The 13,239-nt window shown below is 40.3% G+C and overlaps 1 protein-coding gene across 1 annotated transcript in view; it reads left to right on the forward strand.

The window, feature by feature from the left end:
* The first annotated feature begins 272 nt into the window (after positions 1-272).
* The window catches only part of ttll11 (tubulin tyrosine ligase-like family, member 11), a 35,548-nt gene continuing 22,581 nt past the window's right edge, over positions 273-13,239 (forward strand). The window contains exons 1-7 of the mRNA XM_030066047.1: positions 273-974; positions 6,312-6,411; positions 8,270-8,403; positions 9,876-10,166; positions 10,281-10,565; positions 12,454-12,549; positions 12,651-12,763. Of these exons, the coding sequence (XP_029921907.1) occupies positions 426-974; positions 6,312-6,411; positions 8,270-8,403; positions 9,876-10,166; positions 10,281-10,565; positions 12,454-12,549; positions 12,651-12,763 (1,568 nt within the window). The 5' untranslated portion in view covers positions 273-425. The remainder of the gene's footprint in view (positions 975-6,311; positions 6,412-8,269; positions 8,404-9,875; positions 10,167-10,280; positions 10,566-12,453; positions 12,550-12,650; positions 12,764-13,239) is intronic.

Consider the following 13,239-nt stretch of genomic DNA (forward strand, 5'->3'; position numbering starts at 1 on the left):
AGGAGTGAACTTCACCGGGCTAACGTCGCGTTAAGCTAGCTTTACCGCTGGCTTTACGCGTTGCCATCAGCGGCTAAGCCAACGCCAGCTTGTAAGAGCCGTTAGCCTTTTTCAACTTGCTTACTGACTTATCGTGTCCAGCTGGTTAGCTAGCATTACTTATTTAGCCAAACGATGTCCGCCGGTAGCTAGCATTGAAGGCTGCACTCTCTCCATCCGCTTTGCTCGCGCTCGCACTTTGAAGGAAATGGCCTGACTGGAAGAAAGAAGTTAATTCATTTTTTTTCCTGCTTGAAGCATCATGCCTCGCTAGCAATGCGAAACACATTCGCCCAGGATAACGTTAGGCTGCCGGTGTCGGATTACTGTGCTGTGTGGTACATCCGTGCCCTGCCCAGCGGCGTCTGTTGTATCATTTTCGCATTATGAGTGATCATTATGTAAAAGTAAAGGTCCAGCTCGAGCAGATGAAGTCGTCCGGGGAGGATGCAGGGAAGGAGGGTGTAGAAGGTATGGAAGAACAGGTGCCAGTGTCATCCCCGCCTGCCTCTGTGTCACCGCTCCCTCCCAGCATCACCATAGCAGGGGGAGATCCAGCCAAGACCCCCATCATTTGCAAACATAGGAGTAAAAGTCGTTCTAAACCGGGTAAAGATGACAAAAATTCTTGTGGCAAACACAACTCCGACCTAGCACTGCATGGTTCTGTAGTTAGCGGGCATATGGGTAAGAACTTGTACCGAGTAGGGCATGAACGAACACTTGGAAAGACAAATAGAAAGATGCAGCAGGGCAATCCCGAGACTAATGGTAACTTTGCGCCTGGCCATCGACACAGAGACATGAAAGACACACGCCGTGAGGAGGGGCTCAGGCTGGGGAGGAAAAGAAGACCAGTGACAGTGGATACCTCCAAAGCCAAAACATCTCTGGAGGCTCTGAAGCTAAGCATCAAGCAGCTAAAATGGAAAGAGGTATGTCACCACACAGTGTATAATATCCTCCAGTATTTTCTTGAGGGCGTTTTCAGCCACATGCTGTTGAAGCGCAATGTTTTCATTCCAGTCAAATGCCTGAGTTACTGATATCACTGATATGCACAACTTCAGTGAGGGAGGGGGGATTCATTATTAATGCAAGCTCAGGTGATGATGGCACATAACTGAAAACCACTAAGAGTAGGAGATTATTCATTCATGTCATTTAGGGCTGGCCAATATATCAATATAATATCGATATTGTGGTATTAGACTAGATATCTGGGGTTTTGGATATAGTATTATTATGATATGACATTACCTTGTCATGGTTTTATAGGCTGCATTACAGCAAGGGGATCCAGTTTCTGAATTTCTTGCCATTTTCTTCCTGTTTAGACATCATACACATTACTAATAATCTACATTACTAATTAGTAGGCCTATTTATTAAAATGTCATTGTTTAAACATTTTGTGAAAGCACCAACAGTTATCTCTACAGTGTTGTCACAGTACGTGCTCACAATATCAAGATATTGAGTTAAAAATATTGTGATATTTGATTTTGCCTTTATCCCCCAGGCCTAATTTCACTCATTAACCTTTAATCTCAGAAACACACTGAGGATGGATTCCCATTTTCAGTGGTGCCGAGGATATCCTTCATCAGTGTCACGCAGTCTAGTGCTCAAAGACCACCTGTCTCGCAAATCCTACTCTTACACATGGAAATGTCATGAAAATGTGTGTGCAGGAGTAGGGGCTGGAGCAAAAAGTTGAAGGTCGGGTGGGCCTTGAGGAATGGTTTCAGAACCACTGATCTTGATTATTTTATTGCAGAATTTGCCTATGTGTTTTTCTTTGGTCTAGGAAAACTGCATTTAGAGCTACATTTATGGAAAGCAGTGTGGAGTGGTATCACTGACGGAATTTGAAAGCTTGAAGCAAAGTTTTGAAAGGGAGACTGAAAATATTGGCCTAGCACTAAACTAATAATTACTGTTCATATTAGGCACTGTTTTTCACATTATACACAAAGTCACTATATTAAACACATCTTTGTAGACCACCAGTGCACAGGTAGGTTTGGTGACCAGTTGTTGCAATAAATAGGATCTTGATACATCTTTCAGTATTCTGTGCTTCCATCTGGATTTTAATGCCATGGGTTAGGATTACTGTATACATGAGAGAATTTACTATACTATAATTTACTATACCTAAATTATCCACACAAACACCCACTTGCATTCAGTTTTATTTGAAAAAATGTACCTACATGGAATTCTTAAAAAAATAATTTACTGGAGTGCTGTTTACATGCTGTCATGGTACACATTTTTAACTGCATTATAGTGGGGTGATTTTGGCCAGTCAATCTTCTTTCACCTTGCTAATCTCTATAAATAATTTTCTCTGAAATATTGTTTCTGTCTGACTTTACAACAACCTTTGAAGACTGGACATACAATATTTTTTCATTTTCTGTTAATACATTTACTAGCACTATACATTGGACAGTATGTTGTTGACTTGTTGACCTGTTGGTAATTTATTTCCAGGATCCTCGTGAAGGATTGGATTGGAGGTGGTGTTAATTGACAGTGCTCAGCACTTTGTTAATTAGATTACATGGTCACTTTTAACCCTGCAGCTGTGTGAAACTGTCAGTTCAGGGGCTAATGTATAAAATGACAGTTGCATGTGGCTGAAAGTTGTTCTAACTGGGAAGCAATGGTTGTAAAAAATGTATGAGAGGGCTAATTGATCCAGACCTTCTTACTCTGTGAGGCAAGCGCCATCTGGTCAGTCCCAAAGCAGTTTGAACTTGGTGCAATTAATACGTGTTGCTATTGGCCATTATCAGCGTCATACATTATACATGAGGAGTAAAGAAGGGTGAAGTGATGAGCCAGGTGAAGTAAAGACACTATCACCACTGACCACACACTGATACTTAAACCCTTCAGTGTCAGCAGATCTGGTATTGATAACGGTTGACAGAAGCCCTATACATTACCCGCCTTTGTACTCATGCTACATCCCCAACAAAGTCAAGGGTGCTACAGATCCTATGTCATATTGAAAATACCTTTCAGCCTCTCTCCCAAGGAGTTGAAACTTAAGAAGCCCCGTGTTATTTAGTTGTAGTTTATGAAAAAGCACACTGATTAATAAAAGTCCCTTTAACAAGTTATAATACCCTAGCAATCAGTGTATAGGCCTTATGTGCTCTAAGGAGTGGTGAGCAGATTTACATGAGGTATGTTTAAAACAGAGGAATCGTGATGAATATCCTATCAAACTGCTGTAAGAGTAAATAGAATTGTTTTTTTTACTTCAAGTTATAATAATGTTTTTACTAGAAGGAACTCAAGTCATGTGCTTTTGACTCCACAGGTTATTTGCGCAGAAATAGTGTTTCGTGGAAAATTAGCCCCCAGTTCTTAGCTTGACTTCCCTATGTAACCCTTAGGACTGTGTGTTGAATAGCAGATTTGATGGCACTGCCCTTTTTGGCATGAGAAACTGTTGTGAACTGACTTTCAGCTATGGCATTATCTTTAACAGTGGGAAATGATTAGACGTAAGCTCCTCTAATCCAATAGACTTTTAGTCTTCTTTAGAGGACAGGGAATGGCAAGATCTAGGGTCTAAAGCACAACTAGAAAAAGAGAGTCTAATGGGTGTTTTTAATCATAGGATTAGTCTTTTAATTGCGATCCTACAGATAAAAAAAATCCCTTTATTGTCATTGTATTGAAAATACAATGAAATTTGGGGTGCTACTCCTGGTTGGTGCATTAAAAAAATGAAATAATACATTTATAAATTTATATAACAGTAAAGTGTGTCAACTTACCTTAATGGATTTATGCTGATGAGTTTAAAAAGGCATTCCACCCACACACTTGAATGGGTGGGGATATGATGAGGGGTTCAGAATTCACAAGTAATGATGCCAAAAGCACGAACTTGGCCCACATGTGTGTATGTAAGTTCACTCCAGTGGGAGAACATAGTCATGCCTACCTTTGCACTTCAGATATGAGAGGGCTATTTTGGGGTTTGTTTTGGAGATACTACCCAAATTAATTTGACCTACTTCACTGATCAGATTAGCCAGTTATAGATTGGAGCATCTGTGATTATTTATAGCAGGTCTTGGTTGTCATGCAGGGTTTCCCTGTTAAACACACTCACAGATTCAGTCAGAAATGAGATGCCAGGCTTCAACCGATCTTAAAGTTGCAGCTGTGGGTAGGGTGGTGGTGGACCTGTCTTGTCGGAAAAAATAAAATTTATGACTATGACAACATGCTCATCTCATAATTCAGTTTGATATATGAAAATGCTATAATATTAGATATTATGGGGAAAGATCAGAGAATATTAACAAATGTATTTCAGCTTTTTATATGAAAGTGCAAAGTGACCACAGACTGTGAGGAGAGTGCAGAAAGCCAGTGGGATATGAAATGCCATGGAACGGACAGTCCTGTTTAGTGTGCTAACCTTGGTTCAGAATACCTGCATATAGGTAGTGGCTTTCTGGCTAATCATAGCCAGTAATATGGTTAGTTGCAAAAGTCAAACCATTTGTGTGTTCTGCAGCTGGCTGCCAAATGCTGCGAGAAAGTTAATTAAGTTATTGTGTAGTGGAGTTTGATATTGGTACTGGAGTACATGGAGGACATGCTCCTTGTTAATTGATGCAGGAAACCAGAATTTACCAGATGGCTAAGGGTTATACCAGCACCCTCACTCTGAAACTGAAAATTTAGATTAGTAAATTCAGAGAAATTCATCCATGTAACTTAAAGTGTTCAGAAGAATCAGAAGAATCATTCATAACAAATCTGGCATCAAAGCTGGAAATAATCAGTCTATTTTTTATAGTTTAATTGAAGCCAAAGGGTAGCTGAAACTGCTGGAAATGTCAACAGCAGTTCACTTGCCACATTAGAGTTAATCCAATTTTCACAAAGTGCATTTGATCCTAAATGTACTATGGACAATGCTGGTGGGGTGACCTAGTCCTGCACTAGGAGAGTTTATTTAGAAGATACTCTTTTAGAGCAGATGGTGCAGTTCCTTTTCTTAATGCTATGGATATGGACAAATTGATTTTTACTTCAGGAGGAAAGAGTCCCTTTATTGCATTCTCTGCTAAAAGTAATACTACAGAAAGTGTTGGGAACATATGTAGGGCGAGATGGTCAGGGAAATGCTTAGTTTGATGAAATGTTGATTTCATGTTGATGATGCTGTAAAATAAGAAGCAACAGCACATGGCTGTCATGTCTCCTTTTGCTTTGTTTTGATATTAGTGGTTTGAGCACAAAGTGATTAGAACCTTTATTGTTACTATGTGTACCGCTTGGGCCCCTGTCTAGTATTACTACTGCCATACTGCTACTACTACCACTACCACTACTACTGCCACTACTACTAGTATTGCTACTTCTGCTACTCCTATTACAGCTAATAAAAATAAGAAAGAATTTGAATTTGCATCATTAAATCCCACTGACAGGAAAAATCTAGTCAGGAACCAATATGTGGGAATGACTTAGCACTTAAGGCCAGATACATGATATTTCTGTGACTTATGTCTCAAAAGATACACAGTAAACCTGAAGACACATCAACCAATCTGGATTTTAGTTGGTGTTACGGACTCTGAGATCTAGATACTTTTAGGGCAGCAGAAGAGGAAGGGTTTGAACAAAAACAGGGCAGCAGCGCCGTCTGCTTGAACCTCTAAATCCAACTAAGCTGTTCTGCGCAAACCTTTTAAAAATACCACCTTCATAAGAAACTGAAATCTATAATCACCTCCATGAATGAGGAAATAAAATAGACATCTAGTGGTGTTAGCATTCTGTTGGTGTCGTCTAGGAGTCATACATGACAACAGCAGCAGCTCTGGCATCAGCCATAGAGGGTTCATAAACCACATAGATAAACAGATGACAGAATTCCCTTGGGAGGTAAAAGGATTTTAACAAAGCTCAGTGTTGGGACGGCACCCGCCCCCCCCCAGGAACGGTGACACTATTGTACCATGTGTGATCGATGCAGAAGTAAATCCCTTCCCTGCACCTCTTTGTACCTTTCCTGTTATATCTTTGCCCAGATCCAGTTGGATAGGAATAACAAAGACACAGGTGTCCAAGTTGAAGTTCATGTCCATTATTTATGAATCATATTTTTCGTGAATGCCATAAAATCTCTGTACTCTGTGTATTCTGACTGTTTCATGTCATGATGACTCCATTGTTTTCAAAAACATTGTTTTTTTACCCGTCACTCCTCTCCCTCTCTGCAGTTTCCTCTGGGACGACGGACAGCCTGTGATATCTACTGGCATGGTGTATCCTTCCATGACAACGAGAATATCGTCTCAGGGCAGGTCAACAAGTTCCCAGGTATTCTTGTGCCTGCCTGCTCTCCTATAACCTGCTAAGTATTATGCATGATAAACTGATGCTTGTCAAACTGTAAGAAGGTGAAACCGAATAGATGTGTCTTTAGCTGGCTTGCTTTATTTATTTATTTACTTGTTTATTAGGGTTATTTATTATTTACCTACTTACCTTCCTACCTACTCTTCTTCCTTGCTTTCTTCCTTAGTAGCATTTCAACTAGACTTGCTCATTGGCATATTTTACCACACCTTTCAACTGGATATTACTAAACATTACTGGATATTACTGTCATTTTTTCTGACCATGTTAAACCCTAAGATTTGTGTTCTTAAAAATATCTTAATTTTGGACTCGTCATTTTGTCGTTTGCAAAACTGATAGGAGCATTCTCTCTCCTTTTCAACAAAGATAACTCTTTGAAGTGAAGGGCTAACACTGATGATTAACTGATGACAAAGAGAAAAAACAATTTTAAAACATATGGGCACATTCCACACTTAACATGCACATACACACTACAAAATATGGCAAAATAGATATTCATTGCAAAACTGCATAACCAGGGCGAGGCCTACCTTTGTAAAGAGTGTCACAGAGGTAAGAGTGCCTGTCAGACAGATCCCTTATCATCATCTTTTTAATATCTCTCATCCACAAAGGCATCTTCATTAAAGAGTAACTAAACACAAACCCAAATCTGTGTGAGGCCTGACCTTTGAAGGTGAAAAGAAGGGTTCCTGATCTTTGGTGGCAGGTGATGTCACCACCCACCCTACTTTTCAATATTTGAGGTCAGGCTCCATATACATTTGGAATAGGGGTTTAGTTGCTCCAGATGTGCGTAAATTAGGTCTGAGAGGGGCAGTCACACATGTGGTGGGCTCCTTCTCTTCACACATCATGGCAGTCGTAGTTCTGACTGGTTTCGTACGTCTCTCCGTAACTTTTGCTGTAAAAAAAAAAAAAAAAGTCACAATCTTAGATATCATTTCATGTTCTCCCTTTTGGAAATCTTAAGCCTCAGTGTTGCCTCTTCTGCAGTTTTCTGCTCAAGAAAATAGACCATCTCACAAGAATTATTCCATTGAGTACAAATGTCTGTTTTCAACTTGTTCTGTGGCAAGCCAAGTAATCTTTACTTTTCCCACAGCATGCTGACACCACTTTTCTCATTGTCCCTAACAGTCTTTCAACACTGTTCACCCATATTGCTTTCTGCAATAACAAATTTAACGTGTGCAGAACAGGTAATATGGGAACTGAAATAAGCAGCTGTTCCAGCTCAAATCGTGTTATGTGCACTGTCAGAAGCTTGCACTCGCCTCCTCTCTGTGACATTCCATTCTTTTCAGGTGTCAGGAAGCAAATGTGTGATATTATCCCCAGTGTCTCTTTACTATATGCCAGGTCTAGTTATCTTTTATTCATAACATTTAGTTGAGGGAAGGGGTGGTCTGGTCCATCTGTATAAAGTTAGATGTTTAACCCTCCCGCTTCCTTCGTCTCCGGGTCCCACTGACCCGCTCCCTTTTCGCTCCTTTTCGCTCTTTTTTGCTTTATCGCTCTGGGAGTGGGTCAGTGGGACCTGGGTCAGTGGGACCTGGAGCGGAAAGGGAGCGGGAGGGTTAAAATGATTTCTTATGGGTTTTCAATCATGAGGTAATCAAATGTATAATATTGTGTATAAAATGTTATAATGTGCACAATGATAAACTGTTAATAGTCTACTGTGTAGTAAGTAAAGATAATTAATTACCATTTCATTATTAATTGTAAAGTAACTAATTAACTAAAGTTTAAATAACTATCAATTTACCATTGGTTATTAAGTGTTACCCTGTGCCTTTGTGCATTGCAGGTATGATTGAAATGCTGAGGAAGATCAACCTAAGCCGGGCAGTAAGGACCATGCAGGAGCTCTTCCCAGAGGAGTATGACTTCTATCCCCGCTCTTGGATCCTGCCTGAGGAGTACCAGCAATTCTCTGCACAGGTACGCACATGGGACATGTCTTTGGTCTTTTGGCATTAAAGTCAATGTTTTTGATGCTTTAATACTTACCTGTTTTGCTTACCTTAGAGAGAAATACATGAATATTTTGCTAATTTTTTCCTCAAATTCTGTGGAGAAAAGTATTGTTAGATTTATTCCAATACTATGTAGCTATCTAGGGAGGAAACTTTGCATAGTTTTTTAGGAATAGTTCATAGAATAATCTAGCCAGTATATATAATACCTACTTTTAGAGTTACCTGCATTACTTATTTGAATGAGAAAAAAATAGTCCAAAACATCAGTCTTGGATTTCATTAAAGTTTGCCTTTAAAATGCTAATAACCCATTTAACCATCTGATACCTTTAGAAACATATTTTTAGTACTTAGACTATGCATTTTGCAGCTGTGCCCCACCGCTACAACATTTTTGCAGAAGTGCCCAATATTCGGGGGGTGGACATAAGCAGCATAAAAATAACATCATATTGCTCTGTTCACCATTTAGCTCTGCTGGACATGCAAATGTCACTGTAGGCAAGGACAATTACTTTATGAACCAACAACAGGCTATGATAGATTGAACATATATCAGATTTTTTTTTTTTTTTTTTTTTTTTTAAAGTGGCCCTTGTTATCTGAATACTGGAAACATCAGGTCAAAACCATATGACTCAACCAAGCCAATTGAGTTATATGTGTGACACTATCCCAAAAAAGTATAGCATTTTTATTTATTTATTTATTTATTTATTTTTATCTTCATTAACATGGTTATCAGGCACTTAATCGATGGTTCAATTAGATTGGCAGCTGGTCTGTATCATTATCAAATATTTAATAGCAAATATCAGTTGCATGTAGACAGAGGGGGGCACCAGCATCCCACTATTCTAACTCCAGCTTGCTCTGCAGCAGGCAAAACCTGGTTTGTATACTCTAAAGTAAGTGTTATGCTGTCGGTCCCAATGAGCACTAAAATATGGTCTAACTGAAACTGAGATGTAAGGCCTAGTATTGAGCTCATATTTGTATGGTGATGGATAATTCTACTACTTTGAAAAATAAAAAGAGGAGCACAGCTAACATGAAAAGAAGGAACATGACTGTATTGTCTGCTTTCTTTCCCCATAACACCTATCCCTGCACTAATGTGTTCAACAATTACGCAGTGAATCATAAAAAAACATGTACATGGCATCCACCCATAACAGCCAAGCTGTACTTTACTTTTTTATGATAATATCAGATAATTTGGTTGTGCATTCACCTCTATTTTGAAGGATTTGCACAACAGTATGCCCACAGCCTTCAAATTGTTCAGTTGTTCAAGGTTGCGTACACTGTTAAGACATGCTAATCTTTGCTGCACTGAAACTCTGATATTGGTTTTAAACAGTGCTTTATTATATAACCCGAGTAAGTCTTCTGCTTTCTTTCTGTCCTTTCTCACTTGTTCCTCTACCCCAGATTCGCATGGTTAAAGAAAATGATTCTACCGTGAATCCCACCTTCATCGTCAAGCCAGATGGTGGCTCTCAGGGGGATGGCATCTACCTCATCCGTGATCCTAGTGACCTAAAGCTCATGGCCGGCTCACAGACTAAGCAGGCTGTAGTGCAGGAATATATCCAGAGGCCGTTGCTCATTGACAAACTCAAGTTTGATATCCGCCTCTACGTGCTAGTCAAGTCCATGGAGCCATTAGAAATCTACATTGCCAAGGAGGGCCTGACACGTTTTTGCACCGAGCCCTACCAGGTAGCCATGACAACCCTCATGATGACCACACATTTACTTAAACATGAATTTGCTTTGCCGAGAACTAATTCCATGGCCTTGATAATGAAGGCTGATCTTATTGTGTTTGTATAGGAACCTAGCCAGAAGAATCTGAGCCACGTCTTCATGCACCTGACCAACTACTCGCTCAACGTCCACAGTGGCAAGTTTGTTCACTCGGACAGCCAGAGCACAGGCAGCAAGCGCACCCTTTCCAGTGTGCTCTACCGTTTAGCTGCTAAAGGTGTGGACATCAAGAAGGTGTGGTCCGACATAATTTCTCTCGTCATCAAAACAGTCATTGCTGTGGTGCCTGAGCTAAAGGTCTACTACCAGGCTGATATACCACCTGGCAAACCAGGACCCACCTGCTTTCAGGTAGGTAGACTGCGTATGTGATATTTTGTCAAAATTAGACTGCTTTAAAAATAAATGTTGGAAACTGTACATAAAACCGCACGGTGTTGATATGTCATTTTCTTCAGTTGTGTTGTTTTGCTGTCTTTTTGGATTTAATTGGGCTTGGAAAAGAAGCAGTACTCCTATATGGAGAAATACTCCACATGTCATGTAACTGGATGATTATTAGGTTATCAGCAGGAGGTATCCCTCCAGTACTAGCACATGTAATACAGTGTGGAAAGCACTCAGTGCACACTGAATACAATAATTGATTACTTCTTTTTGTATGGTGCATCAGCTGCTAACTATACAGTCTATTTTAAATGTAGTGTTGTCTGTCAGCTCATTGGACAGCTAAGTAAGCCATCAGTCACAGGTTATTGTCAGAGTTTGAACCATCTGTCAAAACTGTTGCGCTGGCATGTCCTAATGTAGCAGATCCATTGTTTCAATTATAAAATGAGCTGATGACTAAAGGTGTTCTTTTCTGTTATCAAGAATATTGAAGAACAATTGATTACATATTAAAAATTTTATGTCTTTTTCCCAAGCAGGGGATTCCAGCGTAAAGTGCTAATATATTCCCTGTCTAGATCAAGAAAATGGTCATTCTAGTGAAGTTCTAAAAAAATTCCCAGTAATGTGATTGATAATGCGAAGGCTATTTAAATGCTTTAAAAGTGTGTAATTAAACATTGACTGTGCAGTTCCAAAACCCAACAATTCCAAAACTAATGTTTGCTTAATGGAAACTTTTGAGACGTAATTATCTAAACCAATACCAGCTTGTGTAGATTAGCCATGTTGCTGTTCTCAGCCCTTTTCTTCTCCTCTCCAAAGTTTGATGCTAAAATCTGTGCTGGACCAAAGCTTCTCCTCCTCCTTCCCCTTATGTTCTAAAGAAGCACCTGCCATTCCTGAGACTATCACAATTGGGGAATCCATGAAGCGAATGAGCACAACAGCTGAGGAAAGTGGTGGCGCAAATCAAGCCATAAAGAGAACATGATAAGTAATGCAATAAAACACAGATCAATGGTGACCGTAGTTGGAGAAGTCTGAGGTCAAGATAGGGGCAGAAATGTTAATATTGCACACCAAAGTGGGTGTGCCCCCTGTGGCCCTAGTTTTTGTGGTGTCTCCTGCTCCTTTGGCACTAGTCTGAACCCTGTTGGCAGCGTTTTGGCCGATTGAACACATTGAATCAGTGACAGAGCCAGTCTGTGAGAGAGAGCACTCTGATTGGCTGTTCAACTTAGCAAATCAATGCATGGGAAGTGATATGGAATTATTTTTTCGCCTCTGCCTCTTCCTCTTCCTGTCTTCTTCCACAACCAAAAGACCAAGGCCTGACAATGCCAGTGCCATTTGCAGCTTCTTATCAGACACTCTGGACTACGAGTAGCTGTATTATGAAATTGTCTGTGGTGTGTGAGAGTAGTGTGAAAATGGTTAGCAAACACGTTTGTTCTGATGGTTTGTATATCTGCATTCCTGGGTCTTCTGGTTTCCCTTTTTGATTGATGAATACTGACTACTGCCACCTACTGGAATGGAGAGTTATTTCCTCTCACGGAGATGCAGAACACTCGTGCTTCTTGGTTGTTGGCTGTAGTCTTTGGGATGAGTTCAAGTTTCTATCGTCACTAGTTCTTTGCTGTCAGTTTGGTGTGTCTGGGCCTTTGCACAGGTGAAGTGTTGCCTGACTGAATGACCGTGGAACAGCAAAGTCATGGCAGTCTGTCCCATACTGTGATGCACAAATCTAAACTGAAGTACATGCATTCGTGTGTGTGTATGTGTATGTGTGTGTGTGTGTGTGTGTGTGTGTGTGTGTGTGTGTGTGTGTGTGTGTGTGTCTCAGATCTTGGGCTTTGATATCCTGCTGATGAAGAACCTGAAACCAGTATTACTAGAGGTGAACTCCAACCCCAGCATGAGGATAGAACATGAACAGGAGGTAAGAGTGACTGTCAGCAACACAATTGCCATTATTATTATCATTATCACTATCACTGTCTGTGCTATAATAGAAGGTGTGTGTTTGCATTATGGCTCCAGGTTGCACCAGGGGTTTTTGAATATGTTCCCAGTCCAGTGGATGAAGATGTTAAAGTGGGCGTGATTAGGGACACTCTACGCCTTATGGACCCTGGTCACAACAAACCATCAATGTAAGTTCACACACACTCTGACAAATCCACACTTCATTTGATAGGTTTGTTTCAAAGCCAGTTCTACTTCCCTCTCTTGATTGCTCTTTATAGGTGGGAGACAGTGTATAGTCGATAGTTTAATGGCTAATAACTTGGGTGAAAGGTTAGCTTATTCTTCATAGTCTCTCATTGCTGTATCCAGGCTTGACCACTAGGTGTTGCACTGGTGTGCCCTTAGCCCCTGGGATTGCTTAAGCAGTATTTATGCACCCTCAGCAGTGAAAATGAAAGCTTGGAGCAAACTGTAGAATACACTAACATGTGTTGTACTAATCTGTGGACAGTAACTTCACACTTCTTGGAGATGTGCAAAACAATGCTCAGTTTGAACATGACTGCACTATTAGGTACCACTAGGCACAATGTTGTCACTCAGTGTGAGGTAAGCACAATGAGTAAGTAATTCATAATCCATCAGAGATGTATGTCGTCAC

This window comes from Myripristis murdjan, chromosome 12, assembly GCF_902150065.1.
Source record: "Myripristis murdjan chromosome 12, fMyrMur1.1, whole genome shotgun sequence".
NCBI lineage: Eukaryota > Metazoa > Chordata > Actinopteri > Holocentriformes > Holocentridae > Myripristis > Myripristis murdjan.